Here is a 27,327-nt window from a genome sequence, read left to right on the forward strand (position 1 = left end):
AGCAGAGAGCCTAAGTCTTACTGGCTTGAGCTTGGATGTCGGAGAGTTCTCAAATTTGCATATAAATAACCATCCAAATCCTTGGCTGAACCTAAATAGACATGTGCAGCAGAAACTCCAAGGAACTTGGCAAGAAACAACAGCTAGAAGGCAAAAAAACTGAGCAGAAATTTCAGCTGTTGCTCATCACAGGGAAGCAACACTAATCTTTAGAAAACTGGAGTGATTATATTAATATCAGACAAAATAGACAGCAGGATAAGAAATTTTAAGAGGGATGATTCATAATGATTAAAAATAAGGTCAGTTCATCAAGAAGACATAACAGTCCTAGACGTGTTTGTAACTAATAGTAGAGTTACACAATAGATGGAGTAAAAAACTGATAGAACCGAACAAAGAAATAGACAAATCTGCAATTGTAGTTGGAGACTTCAACCTTCCTTTCAGTAGTTGATAGAACAAGGAGCTATAAAATGAGTAATATAGAAGACTTGAATAACACTATTAGCCAACTTTACCTAAATGACATTTATAGAATACTCCACCCCACAGGAGTAGAATATATGTTCTTTTAAAGTAGACATGGAGGAATTCCCTGATGGTCCAGTGGTTAGGACTCTGCACTTTCACTGCTGAGGGCCTGGGTTCAATCCCTGGTCAGGGAACTGAGCTCCCACAAGCCACACGGTGTGGCCAAAAAATAAATAAATAAAAATAAATAATAAAAATAAATAAAGTGGACATGGAATATTTAGCAAGGCCATATACTATACCACAAACCAGTGTCAGTAAGTTTAAAAGAATAGATACCATGCAGGGTATATTCTCCGACCTATCAGAATTAAATTAGAAACCAATAACAGAAAGATATCTGGAAAATCCCCAGATATTTGGGAATTAAATTATTTAAATACAATAATTTGTTGCTGACTTTAAAAAAACCACCCAGCTTAATGGCAGAAACAGCAATGATTTTTTATCTTTCATCATCTGGGTGTTGTCTGTGCAGTTCTTCTGCAGGTTTTTCCTATGATTACTCAAAGAGCTGCATTCAGCTAGAGGGCTGGGCCTTTTTTCCATATGGTCCTCCATCCTCAAATAGGCTAAACAGGGCTTCCTCACATGGTAGAGGCACATACCAAGAAATCAAGTCCTAGTTGCACTCTTATCAAGCCTGTGCTTTTATCAGATTTGCATATGTTCCTGGACAAGCCCAGAATCAATGTGGGAGGGGACTACATGGAGACTCCCATGTTTCATTGGGAATAACCTTTTACCAGAATTGATATGACCTTGGTTAAATCATTTTTATCATCTATAAAATAGAGTTTATAATATCCATTCTCAGAATTGTGTGGATTAAATGAAATAGTATAATCATATAGTACCTAGGACAAATGATAAAAGTTGTTTGGGGTGGGTTTTTTTTTAAGATACCAAAGGTAATTTAGAGTGGCAAATATTGGGTTGGCCAAAAAGTTCATTTGGGATTTTCATAACGTAAAAAGCTGAACGAACTTTTTGGCCAACTCAATAACTATTCTCTACCATTATTCATTTCCTACTATATGCAGAGACCTAAATAGTAGGGTTACAAATAGACACAGTTCTTATCCTTAGAGAAATGATATTTTGAAGATAAGTTAATTAAGCCCAAATTAGATTTACAGACTTTATAACTGTCAAAAAGTTTCCTGGGGGCTTCCCTGGTGGTGCAGTGGTTGAGAATCCTCCTGCCAATGCAGGGGACACGGGTTCGAGCCCTGGTCCGGGAAGATCCCACATGCCGCCAAGCAACTAAGCCCGTGCGCCACAACTACTGAGCCTGTGCTCTAGAGCCCGTGAGCCACAACTGCTGAAGCCTGCGCACCTAGAGCCCATGCTCCGCAACAAGAGAAGCCACCGCAATGAGAAGCTCACACACCACAACAAAGAGTAGCCCCCGCTCGCGGCAACTAGAGAAAGCCCGCGCGCAGCAACGAAGACCCAACGCAGCCATAAATAAATAAATAAATAAATAAAATTTATTTAAAAAAAAAAAACTTTCCTAAACTCAAGTATGGCATGACACTTGGATATGCTTACGTTCAATTTTACATTAAAGTTGGTTGACAGTGTTAATACACCAAGTTTATATATCTTAAAAGATCTGACTTTTTAAAACATCATTTTAAAAAGCTCTGTCTTGGGCTTCCCTGGTGGCGCAGTGGTTGAGAATCCGCCTGCCAATGCAGGGGACACGGGTTCGAGCCGTGGTCCAGGAAGATGCCACATGCCGCGGAGCAGCTAAGCCCATGTGCCACAGCTACTGAGCCCACATGCCACAACTACTGAAGCCCACACACCTAGAGCCCATGCTCCGCAACAACAGAAGCCACCCCAGTGAGAAGCCCGTGCACCACAACAAGGAGTGACCCCCCTCGCCGCAACTTGGGGGACCTGCATGCAGCAACAAAGACCCAACGCAGCCAAAAATAAATAAATAAATAAAAATCTCTCTCTTTTTATAAGTTCTAAGAATGATTTGGTCAAGCAGTATCTTTAATGCCATCAAGTTTCAGAGAGCTGTGCTCTGCAGAATTTTAATCAATTGGCAGATCATCAAAATTCACTTGAAAACGCTGGGAAATCCTTCTTTTAAATAGTTGTTAAAATATAAACAGTTGGAACTCTAAAGGAAAGCTAGCACTGTTTATTCGGGAACTGCAGTCTAAAAATCTAAGTTTGCAAATACCATGTTCCTCAATTGTTTGGTAAAGTACTGACAAAAATAAATCTTATGAAAACTAGATTACTTGGATTTGAGAAAACAGAATATACTTCTCTCTCTCGCTCTCTCTCTGTCTCTCCCTGTTTTCTTTTTTCTTTGCTTCAACAGTTAAATGACTTACATTTATAATTTCCAAGAAGAGGTTTGTTGGTTCACTTATTTTTCAAAAACATTTCATTGCTTATATTAGTTTAAAATGCATACTAGAATGCTGCTGAGACAACTGGATATCCACATGCAGAAGAATAAAGTTGGACCCCTACCTCACACCATATAAAAAAATAAACTCAACTCAAAATGATCAAACCACCCAAATGTAACAGCTAAAGCTATAAAACTATTTTAAGAAACATAGGGATAAATCTTTGTGACCTTGGATTAATTTCTTAGATAAGACACCAAAAGCCCAAGCAACAGAAGAAAAAAATAGATAAATTGGACTTAATCAAAATGTTTAAACTTTTATGCTTCACAAGACACTATCAAGAAGTGAAAGACCCACATAATGGGAAAAAAAATATTTGCAAATCATGTATTTGATAGGGGACTTTGATCTAGAATACATCAAAAACTTACAATAAAAAGACAAAGGCAAAACAAAAACAGTAAAAAGACAGCCCAATTTAAACATGGACAAAGGTTCTGAGTAGACATTTCTCCAAAGAAGATATATAATGATCAGTAAGCACGTGAAAAGATGACATCGTTAGTCATCAAGGAAATACAAATCAAAACCACAGTGAGATACCACTTCACACCCACTAGGATGGCTAGAATCAAAAAGGGCAGACATTAACAAGTGTTTGCCAGGATGTGAAGAAATGGTAACCCTCACCCGGCTGGTGTGATTGTTAAATGAGGTCGCTGCTTTGAAAAACAATCTGACATTTCCCCAAATGGTTAAACATACAATTACTTTATGACTAAGCAATTCCAGTCCTAGGTATATAGCCACGTGAAATGAAAACATATGTCCACACTAGAACTTGTATACTAATGTTTGTAGCAACATTATTCATATTAGCTGAAAAGTTGAAACAACCCATCACCTGACAAATGGATAAACAAAATGTGTTCTACCCACAGTATCCATAAAAAGCAATGAAATACTGATACATGTTACAGCATGGATGAACTTCAACAACATTATGCTAAGTAAAAGAAGCCAGACACAAAACACCATATATTGTATGGTTCTATTTATATTAAATGTTCAGAATAGGCAAATCTATAGAGAGAGAGGGTAGATTAGTGGTCCCAGGGGCTACAGGGAATAAGTGATAGGGGAGCAATAGCTAAAGGATATGGGGTTTTTTTTGGAGATGATTAAAATGTTCTAAAATTGTGGTGACACTACTACATTTTAAATGGATAACCAACAAGGACCTACTGTATAGCACAGGGAACTCTGCTCAATATTATGTAACAACCTAAATGGGAAAAGAATTTGAAAAAGAATAGATACATGTATATGAATAACTGAATCACTTTGCTGTACACCTGAAACTATCACAAACATTGTTAATCAACTATACTCCAATAGAAAAAAGTTTAAAAAAAAATAAAATTGTGATAATTGCACATATCTGTGAATATACTGTAAGCCAATTGTATTATGCACTTTAAATGGGTGAATTGTATGATATGTGCACTTCATCTCAGTAAAGTTGTTACCAAAAAAAATTATTAGAAGAATAAGATTTTTACAAGACCGTTTACCAAATAGTGTGCCTGCAAGCAAGAAACTTTATATAAAGGTCTATATGATATCCAAAACCATTGAATTGTGTACTTGAAAATGACTAAGATGGCGAATTTTATGTAATATGAATTTATCTCTTTGTGTGTGGCCACACCATGCCGCATGTGGGATCTTAGTTCCCCAACCTGGGATCGAACCCGTGCCCCCTGCAGTGGAAGGGCAGAATCTTAACCACTGGACCACCAGGGAAGTCCCTTTAACTCATTTTAAAATCTTAGGAATACAATATAAATTCAGCAATGAGAGCTCAGTGAAACAAGTCAGATCTCAGATCCTTTTTGATACCAACTCCCTCAGCAGAGAATCCAGAGAGTGATCAAAATCGCATACCAGAAGGGCTCAGTGAGCATACTTGTTTGTCCAAGATGTCCACAGAAGGCCATCAAGTGAAGGTCCTCAAAATTATCTCTGTGGAGCCTTCAAATGTTGAAGGAAGAGACAACCACTCTAATATGAGGAAGAATGAAGCTGAGTTTACTACTTGCTAAAACAAAAGAGAATGATACTTACAAAATATAATCTTTCTGACAAAGTAGAACCAATGCAAAGGGTTTTGAGAAGTGTGGATTTCAGGGATTGGCAGATTTTCAAAACTGGGCATGTATTACAGACTAGCTTTTAACTGGTGTGTAGGGATTGATGGACTATTGGAAGCAGGAGTGGAAGCTTAACTGCTGATGATTACCGGAGTGAGGCTGTGGTTGACTGGCTGCCTTGCAGAAGCTTGGGGCTGTCACAGATTGGCTGACTCAGAGGCATGGCTATTGGAGTAAAGCAGTTACTGTTTGATTGGGACAGGTTTAAACTAATTCTATGATTACTTGCTTATGGCTTGGAACAAGAGCCAAAGAACAGACAGTGTTTCCTTTTCTTGAATTTGGAGCACAGGAACTTTTTATTCTCAATATCTTCTGTTTCTGACAGCTGCGTCATAATTTAATATAAAATCTGTACTCAGTAGGCGGTCAGGAATTGTGGAAGTTTTTAAGCAGGGAAGTGACTGATGAGATCATTCGTAGACTTGTGAAAGATGGATTATAGAGGAGAAGAGAAAGTCCAGGAAATGGGTTAGAAGGCTGTTGAAAATGCTAAATTTTAGGATGTTCTGAGGCGTAGCCTTATTAAAAGGAAAGGAAAGCAGACTTTATGGTGCATTAACATCTTCCTTTTCATAAGTTATATTTGATGTAACTTGTCAAAATGCAAGTGTGCCTTTTGCCATTGTCAGCAAGCTCTGATTCCTGTTCTTGTGTTCCCTTCCCTCTTCCCTTCTTCCCCTGTTCCTCTCTCCCTCTCGCCAAGTGAAAAATTAACATCTATGCCAAGGAAGAATTGCTAGTGAACATCAAGATTGTTCTAATTAATAAATCAGGAATAACTTAAAAACAATCAATTTGAGGGAAAAAATGCTCTGATTTCTGACCATTTTCTTGGTTTCCTTAGATAATTAAGTTGAAAGCTGAAGCCCGGCTGGACCTACTAAAGCAGATTGGTGTTTCCGTGGACACATGGCTAAAGAGTGCAATGAACCAAGTGATGGAAGAACTGGAAAATGAGCGATGGGCCCGCCTTCCTGCAGTGACCAATAATGGAACGTTACAGTCGGTACGGTTTCTCTTCTTGGATACGATGGGCTGACTTCACTGGAGGATACTATTCTTTGACTATGTAGCCAAACTTGATAATAGCCAAAATTTTAAAGAAAAAATAATGGTTTTGCTAATGGTTTGGGGTTTTTTCCTTTAGTCTATCACTAATTGAGTTAAATTTAGTGCAGGAAAGAAAGAGAGAAGAAAAAAATAGTGCTTTTTTTAAAATGTGCAGTGAAAAGTATGTTATCACCAGTAGGTTTATCATTATCCCACTCATGAAGTAGATATGTTTCTTGTCTGGAGGTAGCAGGATAAAAATTTTAGTCTGATGTTTCCAAAGTTTTCAGAGGTCTTCCCAGGGTAATGAAAATAAACATCCAGGGAGTTGTAAACAATCGTAAAGAAGGGAAAGGAACACAGTCTGTGGCTTAGTCTGTTTAGTTCACAAGGGCTGTCACATTCTGCTCACAGTATCTTTCATCAGGGAGACAGTGCTGCAGGTATAGTTTTACAAACAAAGCCAGAACTCAAGCTTAAGTTTTCTTCCTCCAAATCCAGGGCCTTTTCCACTGTGATGTCATCCAGTTCAACCTTAGTTTTTCATCCTGGAGATCTGAGTAGCAGAAAAGTTCAGTGATTTGCCTGATACTGCATAGGTAGATGTATAATGCCTCCCTGGTCAAACTAAAGTATTTTCTGCTGCTTTCTCCCTACCCATTATTCTCTCTCATCCAGTTTATTTCCATATGGCATTTATTACAATCTATACTTGTCTTCTTCTTTTCTTTTGTTTATTGTCTATCTTCTCTCGAATGTAATTTCCGTGCCTACCTGGTTCACTGCTCTGCACAGCAAAGTGCCTGGCACATAGTAGGTACTCAATAAATGTCTGTTGAAGGACAGAGGATGAATTGATAGATAGATGGAATAGTAGCAAACTAAAAGCTAAAACTCTAATCTCCCGACTTTCCACTGTATCCATAGTGCCTCTTCATTGTTTGTGCCTTTCAGATAAAAGGAATCCTTGCTAGAGAAATTGGCCAAAGTTTAAGAACATTCCTGGAAGTTTTGTCAGTTTTTTCACATAGCATTCTGATTTTCTAATGAGAATACACTTGCATATTTAAAAAGGATTGTGTGTGGGTGTGCATATTAAGGAAAAACAATCTATTGAAGGTTTATTTTTATTTCACTATTAATGGTAATCTAACTGGGGGAAATAAGCACATATCACCCACATAACTTTGGGGTTAGAAGAACTTGCCCTGTTTCTAGTACAGCAGAGTTGCTCTGTCTCATGGAATGTCTCTTACTGTTGCATCTTTTAAAAGTCACAATTTCCATCTAATTCAGGTTATTCTATTGAACAGAACTTATGACGATAGCAAATTCCAGGCACACTCGTGCTTTTGGCTTCTTCAGCAGTACTGTTGGCAACCAATCAAACACATAATTTTCCTCAGACTAGCTCCTTTTCTAACTAAATCAACTGGGTAGGCACTTATCACTTATGTGCCTACTTCCTGGGCAAATTGGAGATGACTTGGTCTTTCTCCTCAAAGAGCTTACAAGCCGGTAGAGCAGACAGATTTTTATGGATCTTAACAATACATGGCAGTGTATGACTGAGCTATTGTGTAGCAAACTCGAAATTGCTAACTCCTAACTCATCAACACACCTTGGAAAAAGTCTGGGTTTCAGAGATTCTAAGATCCCTTCCAGCTCCAAAATCTCATGATTTTGTGAAATGCTATAGAAAAGCTTAATATACCTCATTTTATTGCACTTCACAAATAATTGCATTTTTTAATGAAGTGAAGGTTTCCTTTTTCATTATTATTATATTTGTTATGGTGATCTGTGATCAGTGATCTGTGATGTTACTACTGTAGTGTTTTGGGGCACCATGAATCTCACCCATTGGGATACTTAATTGATAAATGTTGTGTGTGTTCTGACTACTCCCCCAACCAGCCATTCCTCTGTCTCTCTCCCTCTTCTCTGGCCTCCCTATTCCCTGAGATGCAACAATATTGAAATTAGGCCAGTTAATAACCTACAAAGTGTTCAAGTGAAAGGGAGAGTTGCACATCTCTCAATTTAAATCAAAAGCTAGAAATGATTAAGCTTAGTGAGGAAGGCATGTTGAAAACCAAGATAGGCCAAAAGCTAGACCTCTTGAGCCAAACAGTTAGCCATGTTGTGAATGCAAAGGAAAAGTTCTTGAGGGAAATTAATAGTGCTACTCCAGTGAATACATGAATGATAAGAAAGCAAAAAAGCCTTACTGCTGGTAGGGAAGAAGTTTTAGAGGTCTGGATAGATGATCAAACCAGCCACAACATCCCCTTAAGCCAAAGCCTTAATCCAGAGCAAGGCCCTAACTCTGTTCAATTCTATGGAGGCTGAAAGAGGTGAGGAAGCTGCAAAAGAGAAGTTGGAAGCGAGCAGAGGTTGGTTCATGAGGTTTAAAGAGAGAAACAGTCCCGTAATATAAAAGTGCAAGGTGAAGCAGCAAGTGCTGATGTGGAAGCTACAACAAGTTATCCAGAAGATCTAGCTAAGACCATTAATGAAGGTGGCTGCACTAAACAATAGATTTTCGGTGTAGACACAATAGCCTTATCGTGGGAAAAGATGCCATCTAGGACTTTCATAGTTAGAGAGAAGTCAATACTTGGCTTCAAAACTTCAAAGGACAGGCTGACTCTCTTGTTAGGGGCTAACGAAGCTGATGATTTTAAGTTGAAGCCAGTGCTCATTTACCATTCTGAAAATCCTAGGGCCCTTAAGAATTACGCTAAATCTACTCTGCTTATTCTCTATAAATGTAACAATAAAGCCTGGATGACAGTGTATCTGTTTACAACATGGTTTTCTGAATATTTTAAGCCCACTGTTAAGATCTACTACTCAGAAAAAAAGATTCCTTTCAAAATATTACTGCTCATTGACAATGCACCTGGTCACCAAAAGCTCTGATGGAGATGTACAGTGAGACTCATGTTGTTTTCATGCCTGCTAACACAATATCCCTTCTGTAGCCCATGGATCAAGGAGTAATTTTGATGTTCAAGTCTTATGATTTAAGATATACCTTTCATAAGTCTGTAGTTGCCATAGATAGTGATTCCTTTGATGGATCTAGGCAAAGTAAATTGAAAACATTTTGGAAAGGATTCACCGTTCTAAATGCTATTTAGAACATTCATGATTCATGGGAAGAGGTCAAAATTTCAGTATGAACAGGACTTTGGAAGAGGTTGATTCCAACCCTCACGGATGACTTTGAGGGATTCAGGAATTCAGTGGAGGAAGTAACTGCAGATGTGGTGGAAATAGCAAGAGAACTAAAATTAGAAGTGGAGCCTGAAGATGTGACTGAATTGCTGCAATCTCATGATAAAATTTCAATGGATAAAGAGTTGCTTCTTACGGATGAGCAAAAAAAAAGTGGTTTCTTGGGACTTCCCTGGTGCCACAGTGGTTAAGAATCCGCCTGCCAGTGCAGGGGACACAGGTTTCAACCCTGGTCCAGGAAGATCCCACATGCCGTGGAGCATATAAGCCCGTGCGCCACAACTACTGAGCCTGCGCTCTAGAGCCCGCATGCCGCAACTACTGAGCCTGCGCACCCTAGAGCCCGCATGCTGCAACTACTGAGCCTGTGTGCTGCAGCTACTGGAGCCCGCGCGTCTAGAGCCCCTGCTCCGCAACAAGAGAAGCCACCGCAATGAGAAGCCCACACACCGCAACGAAGAGTAACCCCTGCTCGCCACCACTAGAGAAAGCCCATGTGCAGCAATGAAGACCCAACACAGCCAAAAAAATAAATTAATTAAATTAAATTAAATTTTTTTTAAAAAGTGGTTTCTTGAGATGGAATCTATTCCTGGTGAAGATGTTGTAGATTGTTGATATGACAACAAAAGATTTAGACTATTGCATGAACTTAGTTGATAAATCAGGGTTTGAAAGGTTTGCCTCCAGTTTTGAAAGAGGTTCTACTGTGGGTGAAATGCTATGAAATAGCACTGCATGCTACAGAGAAATCGTTCATGAGAGGAAGAGTCAATGAATGCAGCAAACTTCAGTGCTGTCTTATTTTAAGAAACTGCCACAGCCACCCCAGCGCTCAGCAACCACCACCCTGATCGGTCAGCATCCATCAACATCGAGGCAAGACCCTCCACCAGCAAAAAGATTACGACTCGCTGAAGACTCAGATGATGGTTAGCATTTTTTGGCAATAAAGTATTTCTTAAGGTATGTAAATTTTTTTAGACATAATGGTATTGCATGCTTAATAACTACAGTATAGTGTAAACATAACTTTTATGTGCACTGGGAAACCAAAAAGTTCGCGTGACTCACTTTATTGTGATAATCTCTTTACTGCGGTGGTCTGGAACCAAACCCATAATATCTCCAAGGTATGCCTATACCAGCTAGAAAAATAGGAGAGAAGTTTGCCTCATGAAGGAAATGTCATTAAAGATAATCCTTGAAGAATTTTAACAGGAGATAAAGAAAGGCTTCTGAGTATGAAGGAAGGAAACGAAGGAGATGTCGCTAGTATAGTGTCTGGCAGTGAGTAGTACAGTCTGGTTGTAAGTGTTGAATAAATTGGGTATTTTTGCCAACTTTTGCAAAACAGCAGCTCATCTAGAGACATGTCATATCCTCTGTGAAAGGAGCATTTTGCAATCCCATTCCACTCTTTCTTCCCTCTAGTCACTCTTACGGAGCCTGTGTCTTCCCACTTTCGGCTGAGGGATATAACAATATAAATAAAGGAAAAGTGTAGGCATAAAATAGTTTAATGAAGTCCCAATATTTATTTAACCTGATTTTAAATGACAGCCCTGAAATAATTTAGAGGGATTTGTATCTCTTCATACTGACAGCTGGCTAGCGAGGGGCAGGGAGCATAAATACACATTCTGAGGGCCAAATTATTTCTTCCATTATAGATGCCAACAAAAGCATTAGTCATCAGGTTTAGAATTGCCTTCCATCTGGAAAACACGGTTAATAGTACTGTTAGACATTACTAGTGTAAAGTGCCCTATAGAAGATAAATGTTTTTAAAATATAGAGTCTGTTTACCTTATAGAATAAGGATAGAACTATATTTACTCGAGTATTAACTCTTTGCCTTCTGTATTATGCTGTGGTATAGGATATAGGATTGGGAAGGAAAAAAACATAGAATATAGCAATTTTTTTTAAAAGGAGAGCATTCTACTGATATAATTATTCAGTTGATGGTTAACCAGAGTCTACATACAGCTTCCTATGATTGGATTGCTGCTAGTGACCCAGTCACCCCTTCTGTCACTCATCCCTCCCTTCTCTTATTTTCTTTTTTTTTTTTTTGCCAGTCTTAGAATTGTATTTTGGGGGGGCACAGGGTGAGGAACTTGAGAGAATCAACCCTTGCATTTAGAGCACCAGGACTTGAAAAGCCAAGTGCAGTTATGTAAGTCAGTATTTTAAATAATGCAACCTCTACCAGAATTTCTTGTTTTTTCTTCATCTCCATATTCTCAGAATAGGAATACTGATAGGGCTGTTTTAATTGTACAGCGAATGCGGGTGCAGTGCAAGTTCAAAACAAGTTTGGGGGCTGGTTTACGTGAACCTGAGTTAGCTGCTTGGCGATCAACACGGTTTTTCATTCAACAGAATCTCGTGGGGCTTCTGGGTGAAGAACTTGCCCTCATTCCTTCACCTCCGGCCGTTCCTATCCGTCTTCTAACGTATTTTGGTGTTTTGTTTTTTTTTTAAGTCTTGGTTTTGAAATCATTTCTTCTTGCCGGGCCTCTAACCGGTTCTGTCAGTGGAGGACCCCTTCTTTCTCCCACTGATGAAAACAGGCCCTGCACTGACCCTGAACCTGAGATTTGGGGGTGACCCTTCATGCTGTGCAACTCTGACCTGCCCCTACTGAGATTTGGGGTGTGGGGGTGACCCCTCCGCTGCATAACTGACGTTGCCCCCGCACCCAGGTTGGTCTCTGGGCCTTTCCTTCTCTTATTTTCTTGCCTTCTCTTACTCAAAAACCCATACCCAGTTTACAACCTAATTTTGAAATTATATTAATTGTAGAGTAGAAAAAGTTATATAACTAGATAATAAAAAATTAGGAAGTACAGTAGAGAAAAAAATGACAAAAGCTCCATCCTTATAACACCACTGTTAGCAACTTGATTGAATTCCTTCCTCTTTCTACTATTCCTTTTTAAACATATTTATCATAATAAAGTTAATTTTGTATATTTTTATTTAACATTCCATATTGATGGTTGATCTTCATAATCATCCTTTTCATGTCTGTATAGTATTCCATCAGGAATGTGTTCACTTAACTGTTCTCTTTAGGTTTAATATTTAGATTGCTTCCACATATTCTAAGTAATACTCTTTAAAACATTTGTATGCATTTTTTTTCATGCTGGGGATTTTTTTCTGTAAGATATGTTCTTAGAAGTAGAACCACTGAGTCAGAGATTTTTAGTTTGAGGTTGGTTTATTTTTGTTCTTTCTGCTCTTTTTTTCCCCCTTAGATTCTCAAACTATAGCTGACAGTGTTTACATAACTTCCTTGTCTTCGGCCACTTCCCCCAACTACCATGCCAAGGCATCCGGACAATTACTCTGTTGTGTAGCCTCCCTAAGTATATGAGCATTTTGCAGAGTTGCATAGAAGTAAATTCTAGGGGACTTCCCTGGTGGTCCAGTGGCTAAGGCTCTGTGCTCCCAGTGCAGGGGGCCCAGGTTCGATCCCTGGTCAGGGAACTGGGTCCCACATGCATGCCGCAACTAAGAGTTCGCAGACCGCAACTAAGAGTTTGCGTGCCACACCTAAAGAACCTGCATGCGCAACAAAGGTCAAAGATCCCGTGTGCCGCAACTAAGACCCAGCACAGCCAAATAATTAAATAAATAAATATATTTTTTTAAATCATTTTAAAAAAAATAAAAGAAAGAAGTTCTAACTCTACTCATTATGAAGACCATGTTGAATATGTGTTTGAAAGACAAGAATAAAGATTTTAAACCTTTAGGATGCTAGTTTGGTTCCCATCTGCCTCAATAATGCCTTATAGTCCTTGCATCCAACGGGCTTTGTTTTTGTAATACAAAAATCTGTTTGTTGGCTTGAGCTAAATCCCAAAGAAAGAAACAATGGATTTTTGTAATGAAATAAATGTAAACTGTAGAAAATAATGGAACACACCTGCAACAATCTTCAATTGCTTTTATATTTACTGTATTTCCAAATGGGCAGTCGTCTTTTTATTGGACTAAACTCCATACTCAAAATGTCCACACTTTTAATGAAACTAACATTTCAAATTCCCAGTAACATCAGTTTAATTCAATTCAGTAAGCATGTATTGAGCCTGCACTGCTCATGGTACCCTTTGCCAGGTGCTGGGAATTACCTATAATGTCTGTTGCATTGGTGTCCACAGATTGAGGGAACCACTCTCACTTACTGACAGCCAAGACCAAAGTAGGGCATTGAAAAAATGTAGAGCATTTCACTTCTAAGAGAAGTGTCTCTAGCTGTGTTATGTTCTTAGACTTTCTCCATAGCCATAATAACAAGTAAAGTACCTGACACAGATCCTTACATATATTACATGTTCAAAAATATTAATCTGAACCTCAAGATAAGTTGTTTACTCCAGTTCTACCAACTAAGCTTAAAATACTACCAAAAGGAGGGAATTCACATTGGTAAAGCATCTATTCTGTACCAGGTTCCATGTCAGGCACATTCATACATTATTTCAGTTAATGATCACAACCATCCTGAATGTATTTACAGATGAGAAGATAGATTTAGAAGAATTAACTGTCTCACCCAACAGCACACAGCTTGTAAGTGGAGAGAGCTGGGATTAGAACCCAGAGATGCCTGCCTCTAAAGCGCTGCTCTTTACTATACTTTCTTACTCTGTGGATGACCCTTTATTCCTCTAACCTTTATCATGATTCATTTCAATTGCTGTGCATTTTTTTCCTTTTTTTCTTTTAAGCATCTGGTGAATCACTGACTGCCCTATTTTGATATAATTAATGGTCTTATAGCATCTTCAAATACTGTGTGGCCAGTTGTCATTAAAATTCCCAAGCTTTACGGATATTTTTAACAGTTTCGCTGAGGTATAATTGACATACAATAGATTACACATATTTAAAAGTGTACAATTTGTTTTGTCTGGCTTCTTTCACTCAGCATGATTATTTTGAGTATCATCCATGTTGTTGCATGTATCAATAGTTCATTTCTTTTAATTGCTGAGTAGTATTCTATTGTATGAATATACCACAATTTGTTTATCCATTCACCCTGATGATGGGCATTTGAGTTGTCTGGGGCTATTACAAATAAAACTGCTATGAATGTATGTTTGGTTGGGTCATACAGTGGCTATATGTTTAACATTTTAAGAACTGTCAGGCTGTTTTCCGAAGTGGTTGTACCATTTTACATTCCCTTCAATAGAGTACTAGTGTTCCAGTTGTTCCACTACCTTGCCAATACTTAGTATGGTCAATCTATTTAATTTTAGATATTCTAATAGGTGTGCAGTAGTGTATCATTGTAGTTTTAATTTGCATTTCACTAATAATGTTGAGCATCTTCTTATATGCTTATTTGCCATCTGTATATCTTCTTCAGTGAAGTGTCTGTTCAGATCTTTCAACCATATTTTATTAGGTTGTTTGTTTTCTTTTTATTGCATTTTGAGAGTTCTTTTTATATTCTGGATACAAATCCTTTATCAGATAGATGATTTACATAATTTTCTCCCAGTCTTTGGCTTGTCTTTTCATTTTCTTAACAATGCCTTTCAAAGAGCAGAAATTTTTTTGAGGAAGTCCAACTTATTTTTTTCTCTTTCATGGATCATAGTGTGGTATGATAACTAAGAAATCTTTGCCTAACCCAAGGTCATAAAGATTTTCTTCTGTGCTTTATAGTTTTAGGTTTTACATTTAAATCTGTGATTCAGTGTGAGTTACATAAGAAGAGTGAGTAAAATTCTTTTTTCTTGTTGTTGTTGAAAAGACTGTCCTTTCTGCACTGAATTGTTTTCACATCTTTGTCAAAAAATCAACTAACCATGTATGTGTGGGTCTATTTTTGGACTTCCTGTTCTGTTTCACTCATATATTTGTCTAGCTTGATGACACTACTACTCTGTCTTAGTTATTATAACTTTAAAGTCCTGAAGTCAGATTGTAAATCTTCCAACTTTCTTCTTTCTCAAAATTGTTTTGGATATTCTAGTTCCTTCACATTTCCATATGAATTTTAAAATCAGTTTTCTACCAGAAAACCTACCAGGATTTTTTCATTAGGATTACAGTGAATCTGTAGATCAGCTTGAAGATATTTGACATCTTAACAATATTGAGTCTTCCAATCGTCTTTAATTTCTCTAAACAGTGTTTTATAGTTTTCAGTGTATAGGTGTTGCACATCTTTTGTCAACTTAGCTCTATTTCATAGTGCTATCGTAATGATTTTTTAATTTCAATTTCTGATTGTTCATTGCTAACATATAGAAATACAATTGCTTATTGTATATTGATTTTGTATCCTACAACATTGCTAAACTCATTTATTAGTTGTTGTAGCTTTTATGTAGATTTTCTCTATAGATAATCATGTCACCTATATATAAAGATGGTTTTACTTCTTTCCATGCTTGCTTTTTTCCCTTCCTGTAACAACTGCAATCTCCAGTACAATGCTTGAATAGAAGTGGTAAGAGCCAACAGATGTTCTTGCCTTGTTCCCAAACTTAGGGAGAAAGCATTCGGTCTTTCACCATTAAGTATGATGTTCACAGTAGGATTTTTGTAGATGCCCTTTACCATGTCAAGGAAGTTTCCTCTATTTTTGTTTAGTTTGCTGATAGGAATGGATGTTGGATCTTGTCAAATGATTTTTTTCTTTATTAGTTTGTTAATACTGTGAAGTGCATTGATGATTTTTCAAATATTAAACCAACTTTGCATTCCTGATTAACTCCACTTGGATCTTGGTATATTGTCCTTTTTATATATTGATTGGAATTAACTTGTTAAAATTTTGATAAGCATTTTTCTATGTCTATTTATGGCAGATACCTTATTAGTCTATAGTTCTCTTATAATGTTTTTGTCTGGTTTTGGAATAATGCTTGTCTCATAAAATAATTTGAATCCCCTCCTCTTCAATTTTCTGGAAGCTTATGTAGAATTTTTTTCTTCCTTAAATGTTTAGTAGAAGTCACCACAACAGTTACCTGGACCTGGAGGAGTTTTTTTTGAGAGTTTTATTAATTTAGGCTGCGGCAGGTCTTAGTTGCGGCATGCGAAATCTTTAGTTGCGGCATGCAGACTCCCTAATTGAGGCACGCATGTGGGATCTCGTTCCCTGACCAGGGATCGAACCCAGGCCCCCTGCATTGGGAGCTCAGAGTCTTACCCACTGGACCACCAGGGAAGTTCCCCTGTGGGAGTTTTTTAAACAACAAATGCAATTTCTTTAATAGAGATAGGGTTATTCAACTTATTCTTCTTGAATGGACTTTGATCATAGGTATCTTTCAAAGAATTTGTCAATTCCATTTAAGCTGCCAAATTTATTGGTGTAAAGTTGCTCATAATATTTTTTATTATTCTTTGATTGTCTGGAGAATCTGTAGTGACATCACTTCTCTTATTCCTGATATTGTTTATTTGTGTCTCCTCTTTTTTTTCCCTGATCATCCTACTAGAGGTTTATCAATTTGATGTATCTTCACAAAAAAAACAGCTTTTGACTTCATTGACTTTTTTGCCTGTTGTTTTTCTGTTTTTTATTTTATTGATTTCTGCTCTGGTTTTTATTATTTCCTTTCTTCTGATTAATTTGGATTTAATCTGCTCTTTCCTAATTTTTTAAGGTGGAAGCTAAGGTCACTGATGTGAGACTTTGCTTCTTTTCCAATATAGGCATTTGGTACAAACATTTCCTTCTACATGTTGCTTAAGCGCCACCATACAAATTCAGATACCACACAAATTCAGATACATTGTGTTATTATTTTCATTCAGTTTTAAATATTTTCTAATTGGCCTTTTAATTTCTTCTTTGTTTCATGGGTTGTTTAGAAGTATTATTGAATTTCCAAATGTTTGGGAATTTTACAGATACCTTTCTATTAATGACATAATTTATTTCCATTGTGGTCAGATAACATACCTGAATCATGTTAAATTTATTGAGACTTGTTTTGTGGCCCATTATATGGTATATCTTGGTAAATGTTCCATGTGTACTTGAAAAGAATATATAATCTGCTGGTGTTAGCTGTTATGTTCTATAAATGTCAATTAAGTCAAGTGGGTTTATAGTGTTGTTCAAGTCTTCTGTATCCTTACTGATTTTCTCAGTTCTCTACATGATGCCCTGTGCCTTATGAGGTTTTCTGCTCTGTTAAGAGGGAATAGGAAATATTCCCAGACCTATGTGAATGCTGAGGATTGTTCCCTCTAATCCTTTGGGTGGTTCTATTGCTGGCTTCAGGTAGTTCTTGACATATATGTGCTGATCAGTACTTAGCTGAACACTTGAGGGGGACCCTCTGCAGATTTCCAGAGTTCTCTCTATGCATTTCTTCATTACTCTACCCAGCAAACTCTAGCCACTTTGACCTTCCTGAATTCCCAGTTCCATATCCTCAATTCAGGGAGACCACCATCCTTTTCTTGGGTTCCCTCCTGCTATATCTCAGCTTGGAAACTTTTTTCACACAGTAAGTTGGGGAAATTGTTTGTTTCCCATCCACCAAGGATCACTAACTTTCATCACATGATGTCCAGTGTCTTGAAAACTGTTCTTTCATATATTTTGAACAGTTTTTTAGTTGTTTCTGGAAGGAGTTTAAATCTGGTCTCTAATATTCCATCTTGCCTGGAAACAGAAATCCATTTTGCTGATATTTTCAACATCATTTTTTAAAATATACTTGTGTTGTGTCTGGAATGATGTTCACTGTGATCACTTTTCTGTCTAGATGGAATTCAGAGGTTCTGCTAGCCAGTTATAGGGAGCTGCCTTCCTCTATGCTGGATATCACCAGATTTTTTTAATCTATATTCTCCTTTTCTCATAAAAACAATAATGATGTATTAAGTACCTCCTATGTACTAAGCATGTGTTAAGGGTTTAAGTATTGCCTCACTTAATCCTTATGATAACCTTGTTAAGAAGTAATTGTCTTCATTATAGAGATGAGGTCATTGAAGTTGAGAAGTCAAATAATTTGCCCAAGGTCATATAGCAAGTAAGTGGCACGGTCAGCATTCAGACCCAAGTCTGTCAGATCCAGGGACCATAAAGCTGATGAAGCTCTTCAGAGATAATTTTGCTGAATACAGGAGGTCAGCTACTAAAACCAACTTGGAAAAGTTCTTTTCTGCCCTTGCAATAAGAGTAAGCATTTTACAACATCTAAGAAAGGAAAAATATTAATACAGCTAGAAAGAATAGTTTTGATTAAAATTCTGTCAGATGACAGGAAGGAAAAGGGGTAAGTGAGCAGTTGTTAAGAAACAGGAAGAATGTGATTTTAGAAATGCTTGGTCAAGAAGGCATTGCAACAGCTAAGTTACAGAGGGTGGAAGAGGAAAAAGGACGAAACTGTCCTGCGATGACGTACTTTGGAAAGCTGCTAGAGCAATGCAAAAGCATGTGGCAGTGACCCCTATTGCTGTCACTGCAACCTTTCAGTCCTTCCGTGAGAATCAAAAAATGAACTCAAAATGAAGGAGAAAGAAAGGAATGTTCAGTATCAAACAACGTTGCCAGAATGAAATGTATTGGATTGATTCCCAGTGCCAAAGCACAGTACATATTAACATTCCTTATGCTATATTTTTGGAAACATGTTCTGCCCACATTGGCTTTAATTTTAGTTTTTATAGATGTATGGGTGTTTTGTTTTGTTTTGTTTTTTGTAATGCCCAGTTTTTTTTTAATGTCTATAACCTTTACTAGAATATAAAGGCAATGTCTTCCAAGTATATATAAATATGTTTAAGTTAGTTTTACGGCAGTTTCCTGCATGTGAACCTCATCTTTTATATGGCGCCCTATTGGAAAATAATAGAATCATAAGCCTGAGATAATTTGAAAGGTCAAGATCTGAGTCTATTTTGTCAATGATCTGACTGACCATACATGAATATTTGTAAGATGAGGCACGTGAGGCACTCAGCTGTGGAGAATTTTCAGTAATAGTTATAAATGAGACTATTACAGGGGCTTTGAAATGGAGGCAATAAATGTGACAAGAAATATGTACTATTTATTCTTCAGGAACCCTCTCCTTCCCCCAGTTCTTTAGAATTTTATTAGGTAAATAGCAGTTGAAGAGAGTCTTTTAAAATGTCAGTGATAATTACACAAGAGAAATCACATTAGCTCAATAAAGAGTAGAACTTGACGTTATAGGCAGCCTATACTTTTTGACTCATTGAATCTCAGGAAATCTCTGACCTTCTTCTCAATTCACCCTTTCCATATTCACAGGGCCCTCTGTGCACTTAGCATTTGGTTTTGCTCATTTCCCACTCTAGGTTGTGAACTCCTGCAATGCAGACAGCGTCCTTCATTTCATATCTAAGAGCCTAGTTTAGTGTTCAGCATATAGTAGGTATTTGGTATTTTAATTAATTGTTCTACTGTAAAGCCCAGTTCTGACTCTCCATTCCTTATATCCTTAATGTGTAAGCATTAGTGCCTTTGCATGTTTAAACATAGGGAAAAGTAGCCAAATAAGTGTTTATATGTAGCTAGAAACCAAGAAACCTTTGAGCCTATTCTGTTTCTTCTTTATTGGATTTCTAATTTAAAAAGTAAAACAGGGGCTTCCCTGGTGGCGCAGTGGTTAAGAATCCGCCTGCCAGTGCAGGGGACACAGGTTCGATCCCTGGTCCAGGAAGATCCCACATGCCGCAGAGCAACTAAGCCCGTGCGCCACAAATACTGAGCCTGCGCTCTAGAGCCCGTGAGCCACAACTACTGAGCCCATGTGCTACAACTACTGAAGCCCACGGACCTAGAGCCCATGCTCCGCCACAAGAGAAGCCACCTTAATGAGAGGCCTGCGCGCCGCAATGAAGAGTAGCCCCCGCTCGCTGCAACTAAAAGAAAGCCCGCACACAGCAATGAAGACCCAACACAGTCAAAAATAAATAAATAAATAAATTTATTTTAAAAAATAAAAAGTAGAACATGCCTATTCTAATAGTTTATAGTTCAGGGGTATATAAAAAACAAGCCAATCTCCTCTATTCTCCAGTCTTTATTCTTCTTACTTTGCCTACCTCTGTCAGATATTTATGCTCATATAAATATTATTTGTATTTTAATATAATGGACAATACTCAAATACATTTTTTACACTCAATTCGATTTTAATTAATATATGCCTTTTAGCTATGATGGGTAATATACATTGAAACTGGGTTAAATTATTTTCCTTGTGCTACATTTCAAAAGAAACTGTGCCCTTTTCTGTGGCAAAATATACATAACAAACTTCACCATTTAAACCATTTTTAAATATAAAGTTCAGTGGCATTAAGTACATTCACATTTTTGTGCAACCATAACTATCATCCATCTCCAGAACTCTTTTCATCTTGCAAAAGTGAAGCTCTATACCAATTAAACAATAACTCCCCTGGGGCTTCCCTGGTGGCACAGTGGTTGAGAATCCGCCTGCCAATGCAGGGGTCACGGGTTCAAGCCCTGGTCCAGGAAGATCCCACATGCCACGGAGCGACGAAGCCTGTGCGCCACAACTACTGAGCCTGCGCTCTAAAGCCCGTGAGCCACAACTACTGAGCCCACGTGCCACAACTACTGAAGCCCGTGTGCCTAGAGCCCGTGCTCCACAACAAGAGAAGCCACAGCACTGAGAAGCCCACACACCGCAATGAAGAGTAGCCCCCGTTCGCTGCAACTAGAGAAAGCCTGCGTGCAGCGACAAAGACCCAACACAGCCATAAATAAATTTAAATAAAAAATAAAAAAATAACTCCCCTGTCCCCCAACCCCCAAATCCCTGACAACCAACATTCTACTTTCTGTCTCTATAAATTTGACTACTTTAGGTACTTCATATAAGTAGAGTCATACAGTATTTATCTTTTTTGTGACTGACTTATTTCACTTAATGTCCTTAGCATTCATCCGTTGTAGCATGTGTCAGAATGTCCTTCCTTTTTAAGGCTGAATAATATTCTGTTGTCATATACCACATTTTGTTCATCCCCTCATCTCAGTGGATGCTTGGGTTGCTTCTACCTTTTGGCTATTCTGAATAATGCTGCTATGAAGATTGGTAATCAAATATCTGTTCATGTCCCTGCTTTCAAACTCTTTTGGGAGGAAGGATTGAAAGAATAGAATAGAAATTAAAGTTGAAAAGAATTGAAAGAATAGAAGTGAAATTGCTGGATTATATGGTAATTCTGTGTTAAACTTTTTGAGGAACCATCATACCATTTTCCAAAGCAGCTACACATTTTACATTCCTACCAGCCGTGCACAAGTGTTCCAGTTTCCCCACATCCTTACCAACACTTAATTCCTGGTTTTTTTATAATAGCCATCCTAATGGGTGTGAAGTGGTATCTCATTGTGGTTTTGATTTGCATTTCCCTAATGATTAGTGATGTTGAGCATCTTTTCATATGCTTGTTGGCCACTTGTATATCTTCTTTGAGGAAATGTCTTTTCAAGTCCTTTGTCCATTTTTGAATTGAGCTGTTTTTTGTTGTTGAGTTTTAGGCATTCTTTATATATTCTGGATATTAATCCCTTATCAGATATTTTTTTAATCTTTTTTTTTTTACATTTATTTAGGCTGCGCCAGGTCTTAGTTGCAGCACACGGGATCTTCATTGTGGCACGTGGGGTCTTTAGTTGCGGCATGCGGGATCTTTTAGTTGCGGCCTGCAGGCTTCTTAGTTGCGGCATGTGGACTACTTAGTTGCAGCCTGCATGCGGGATCTAGTTCCCCGACCAGAGATCGAACCCGGGCCCCCTGCATTGGGAGCGCGGAGTCTTACCCACTGGACCACCAGGGAAGTCCCAATCCCTTATCAGATATGATTTGCAGATATTTTCTCCCATTCTGTGGGTTGCCTTTTTACTCTGTTGTCCTTTGATGCACAAAAGTTTTAAATTTGATGTAGTCCAATTTGTCTATTTTTTTTCTCGTTACCTATGCTTTTGGTTTCATATTCGAGAAATCATTGCCAAATCTGGTGTCATGAAGCTTTTCCCCTCTGTCTTCTTCTAAAAGTTTTATAGTTTTAGCTTTTATGTTTAGGTCTTCTGTCCATTTGAGTTAATTTTTTTTTTTTTTTTTTTTTTGGCCATGCCATGTGGCATATGGGATCTTAGTTCCCAGGCCAAGGATCTAACCCACACCCCCTGCAATGGAAGCACAGAGTCTTAACCACACTGGATCGCCAGGGAAGTCCCGAGTTAATTTTTGTAAGATAAGGGTCCAACTTCACTCTTTTACCTGTAGGATATCCAGTTTTCCTAGTACCATTTGCGGAAAAGACTCTCTTTTCCTCATTGAACATCTTGGGACTCTTGTCAAAAATCATGTAACCATATATGCACTGATTTATTTTGGGGCTTTCTAGTCCCTAACTCATTTTTAATGGGTGTTATTTATCTATGATATGAACACATCATAGTTTATTCAGACATTCCTCTACTGATGGACATATAGGTTGTGTCCAGGCTTTTACCACTACAGGCAGTGTTGCAGTAAACATCCTAGAATATATAGTCTTACATCCTGGTGCTTTTATTTCTCCATAATAGATTCACAAAAGTGAAATTGCTAGATCAAATGTCACGTTTAGTTTTTAATTTCAGTAGGCGGGGGTTCTTTTCAAGGATGTACCAGTTTACATTTCTACCAGCCATAGCTGAAAACCTGTTTCTCCACATCATTAGTAGCACTTAGAAGTCTTTTTACTGTTTCCTGATATGATCAGTTTAAAATGGTAAGAGGCCTTCATTAATCAGTATTTAACTGACTCTTGGTTTTAAAAAGAAAAAAAACTCTGCCTTTTCATAACATGAAAAATGCAAGTGAGAACAGAACAGATACTTTGTGCAGTTGAATAAGTAAATTAACATTTTGAAACAATCAGGTTTTAAGTGTTTTTTCTGCTTTCATCCATTTTCTTGAAGTAAGCAAGCTAGCCAATGGCTTCTGATTTTTCCTAGCTTAATGCAGATACCGAGAGAGAAGAAGGAGAAGAGTTTGAAGACAACATGGATGTTTTTGATGACAGCAGTTCCAGCCCTTCTGGCACCTTAAGAAATTATCCACTCACCTGCAAAGTTGTTTATTCCTATAAGGTTTGTATTTCTCTAACATACTTCTCATATTAAATTGTGACAACTCTGAAGATACAAGTAACTGTATCTCCCCAGCCTCTTATACTGTACTTATCATAAAATTGGTGTTCAGTTCCTATTAGAGGCAACATAACATAATGGGAAAGAGTCCAGGCTCTGATGTCAGACTGCCTCAGTTAAAATCCTGTCTCTGACACTTACGATCTACATAACCACGCTAGTCCCTTGGTCTCTGTGAGCCTCAGTTTTCTTATCTATATTATGGGGATAATATTATAGGGCTAGTTTGAAGACTAAATGAGATACCACTTTTATAGCAAAGCATTTAGCACAGTGCCTGACATCTAGTAAATTTTCTGTAAATAGAACTCTTACCTGTATCAATTGCCTGACACAAGACCCTCCGTTAGGATAGTTCTCAAAATTGGTATTAAAATAAAATTGCTTGACAGAGCAGTTTTGTTAAACTTTACCTTTCCTAACCTTAATATAACCACCTCTTGTTTCCAGGTTAAGCAGGGATCTGGATAAATAGATTCCTGAACTTCCAAACTTGATTTGGTATAATAGTTCTTAATCTCTCTCACCCCTGCCCTGCTTTCACATTAACTTTTTACTCAAACAAAGTAAATTGAGTTTCAGTTCCGCGGTTCCTCTCTTTTCCTTATTCCCTTCATCAATCACTAGCCAGTCCTGTTGAGTCCACCTCCAAAACATATCCTGAATCCATTCACATTTCACATCTTGGTCTAGGCCATTGCTTTGATTACTGTAAAAGAAAAAAACCCCTAATAATTGGTATCCCTTCTTCATACTTGTCTACCAACAGTTCACTTTCCACTCCGCAGCCAGAATTATCTTTAATACGTATAGGAGATTATTTTATTCCCCTGCCTAAAACCCTTTATAAGCTTTCCATCACACAAAGAAAAATAGGCTCTTCACGAGAGTCTATAATGTCCAGATTGATCTGGCCCCTGCAAATCTCTTTAGCTTCATGTTAGACCAACCCACCCAACCTACGCACTACACGTTAGCAACTCTGGCTGCCTTTCAGTCTTCAAAAGCACTATGCTCCTCTCTGACTTGACAGCTTTGCACTTGCTGCTCCCCTACCTGGAACTGTCTTTTCCCAAATCTTGGTTGGCTGCCCACTGCTCTTCATATAGGCTCAGCTCAAATAGTGCCTCCTCAGGTTTCCCCGACCACCTAAATGCATAGCCAACTCCCCAGTCACTACTCTATCCCATTGCGCTTTTGTCCTCATTTATTTACTATATAGCACCTATCACCAACCAAACTGAATCTTGTTTGTTTTCATACTTCTTTATCTGACTCTCCACTAAAGGTCCATGAAGGCAGAAACCTTGTCTGCGTCTGTGTACCTTGTGTATGTGTCTTCAGCACCTAGGACAGTGCCTGGCACATAGTGGGTCCTCAGGAAATAATTGTGGAATGAATAAATGAATGATGTAAGGAAGACATGAACAAATGAATCCCTTTCATTTTAATGAATGGCATTAATTTAAATGAATTCCTTTCATGTTAATGCCATGCTTAAGGGACAACAGCAGAGGAAGGGTCTGAAGAGAATCTAAATCATACATGGGACAGTCTCACTCCTACCACCACCATCCCTGGAGAGCCAAAAGCTGATATTATTTACTCCTCAATATCAGTGATTACCAGACTTTTTTTCATTTAACATCCTTGTATTATATATTTAAGTTAACAATACTTCCTCTTTTCTAAAAGGGTTGGGATTTTTTTTTCCCAATGTAAACTGTTTTGATAACCTTTTGAAAATCTGAAGTCATCTTCCGAGATACTTGTAAGGTGTTTTAAAATATTATAAAACTTGGTTGGGATTGTTTCCCTATCTTCCGTCTCAGTATTATATTTACTTTGAAGTTCCAGAATTAAAATTTAAGGTCCTTAAACAGAGAAGGTCCTAGGTATCTGAGTGATTATTACATCTGAGGAATTTTACAGATGAGGTAGCATTTCAATGGGATCATGAATAAGATTTTTCTAGTTACAGTGATAAGGTAGGGAAGGGAAAGAGCCTTATAAGCAAACAGCAGATACAGAGACACAGTTTGATGAGATAATAGGGTGTTCAGGAAATGTTAAACTCAGTGTTGTGTGAGCATCAAGTGTGGGAAATAGAGCAGCTGGAAGTAAAGATGTCAGATAGACCTGTAGATCAGACTGAGTTTGGCTTTTATCCTGGCTGAAGGAAGCCATTGGGTGTCCTAAAATCAGACTGGGCTTTTAAATAAGGTAACCCTGGTCGTGGTATAGATATTCCAGAGAGGGTAGATTAGAGTGGAGAGAGACTAACTATAAGCCTAGTTGTGATTCCTATGGTCCAGACCAGCAAAGAAGGCCTAAGTTAATCTGGTGAGAACAAAGAAAAGCTAAATTTAAGGAGTAGTTTCAAAAGCCTTAAAAATGCTCATAACTTTGACCCTACCTAGTATATATCCTAAGAAAGTGACCCACAATATAGAAGAACATTCTGGATACAAAATGCTCTTTCATCATAGTACTACTTTATAATAGCAAAGTTGGCAGTCCAATAAGGAAATAGTTAAATAAATTAACCATTCATATAATGTAACCATAACAAAATTTTATGAAGATAACTGAAAATTATATTAGAGTTTTTTATGTAAGAAGAAATATGTCCAAAAAGTAAGATACCAAATTGTGTTATCTTAAGGTCTTAATTATACATATTTCTAGCTTTTCTACAGTGAACATGTATTACTTTTATAATCAGGAAAAATCATATTGTTTTAAAAGAAAACAGGAAATTTAGAGAGATAGTGGTGGGAATGGAGGGCATGGCTGCTTCTGGCGTCCTGGCTGCCACTGCATATTAGGACTTCATGAGGTAGTGTGAGACCATGTGTTTATTTAATAACTATTTACTGACCACTTGCTGTCTTTAGTTGGGATAAGTGAGAAGAATTACATTCCCTGCCTTAAGTAAGTCATTCTAATAGGAAGCGCACAAGTGCAAACAACTAACTTGAGTGCCACAGTAGTCAGTGTTAGAGGGATGCTCAAAGCCTTATAAGAATAAAAGGAGAAAAAAGCAACCAGCTCATTGTGGGTGGTCTTGGAAAACATATAAGCTGGGCATCAAATCATGAGTAATAATAATAGCTACCATTTATGAAGTCCTGCGTGCCCGGTATCATACATATATATATATTTTTTCTAATCCCTTCAATAACCCTATAAGGAAGATATTATCAACCAACCCATTAATTCAACAAGTGTCAGTACGTGAGCATCTTCCATGTACCATGCTGTGCTCTTTTCTAGGTTTGGGGATATAGCATTGATGAACACAGACAAAAATCTCTGCCCTCGTGGAGCTTACATTGTAATAGGAATAAAAAAGAAAACTGAGGCTCTAAAAGGTCTTATGGTCACTTGCCTGTAGAAACAGACTGAAGCTGGACTTGAACTCACAGTAATCTAAATCTAGTCACCAGATGGGAAAGAGGGAGCAGGGCCTGCTGGAAAGAAGGAACAGCCTGATAAAAGCATAGAGGCAATAAAGAACGTGGTATGTTCAGAGAATAGGGAATAGTTTGCTGGGGCCAAAGCATCAAGAGACCACAGGGTTTTGAGTGTCATGCAAAGGACTTGACCTTGTCAAGTGGAAGAATTGGTCACTGCTTAGGTATGGTATGATCAAGCTAGTGTCTGCTTATATAACAATGTTGGACA

At 37.8% G+C, this 27,327-nt stretch overlaps 1 protein-coding gene and 1 non-coding gene across 4 annotated transcripts in view; both read left to right on the forward strand.

Moving 5' to 3' along the window:
• FCHSD2 (FCH and double SH3 domains 2) overlaps positions 1-27,327 on the forward strand; it is a 305,717-nt gene that overhangs the window by 269,951 nt on the left and 8,439 nt on the right. For all 3 annotated transcript variants that reach the window (XM_061201281.1, XM_061201283.1, XM_061201282.1), the window contains 2 exons: positions 5,979-6,140; positions 23,446-23,580. In XM_061201281.1, the coding sequence (XP_061057264.1) occupies positions 5,979-6,140; positions 23,446-23,580 (297 nt within the window). The remainder of the gene's footprint in view (positions 1-5,978; positions 6,141-23,445; positions 23,581-27,327) is intronic.
• On the forward strand, positions 596-668 carry TRNAE-UUC (transfer RNA glutamic acid (anticodon UUC)). The gene has a single exon. It is a non-coding gene; the product is annotated as a tRNA-Glu (tRNA).

Source organism: Eubalaena glacialis, chromosome 10 (assembly GCF_028564815.1).
Source record: "Eubalaena glacialis isolate mEubGla1 chromosome 10, mEubGla1.1.hap2.+ XY, whole genome shotgun sequence".
In the NCBI taxonomy this organism is placed as follows: Eukaryota; Metazoa; Chordata; class Mammalia; order Artiodactyla; family Balaenidae; genus Eubalaena; species Eubalaena glacialis.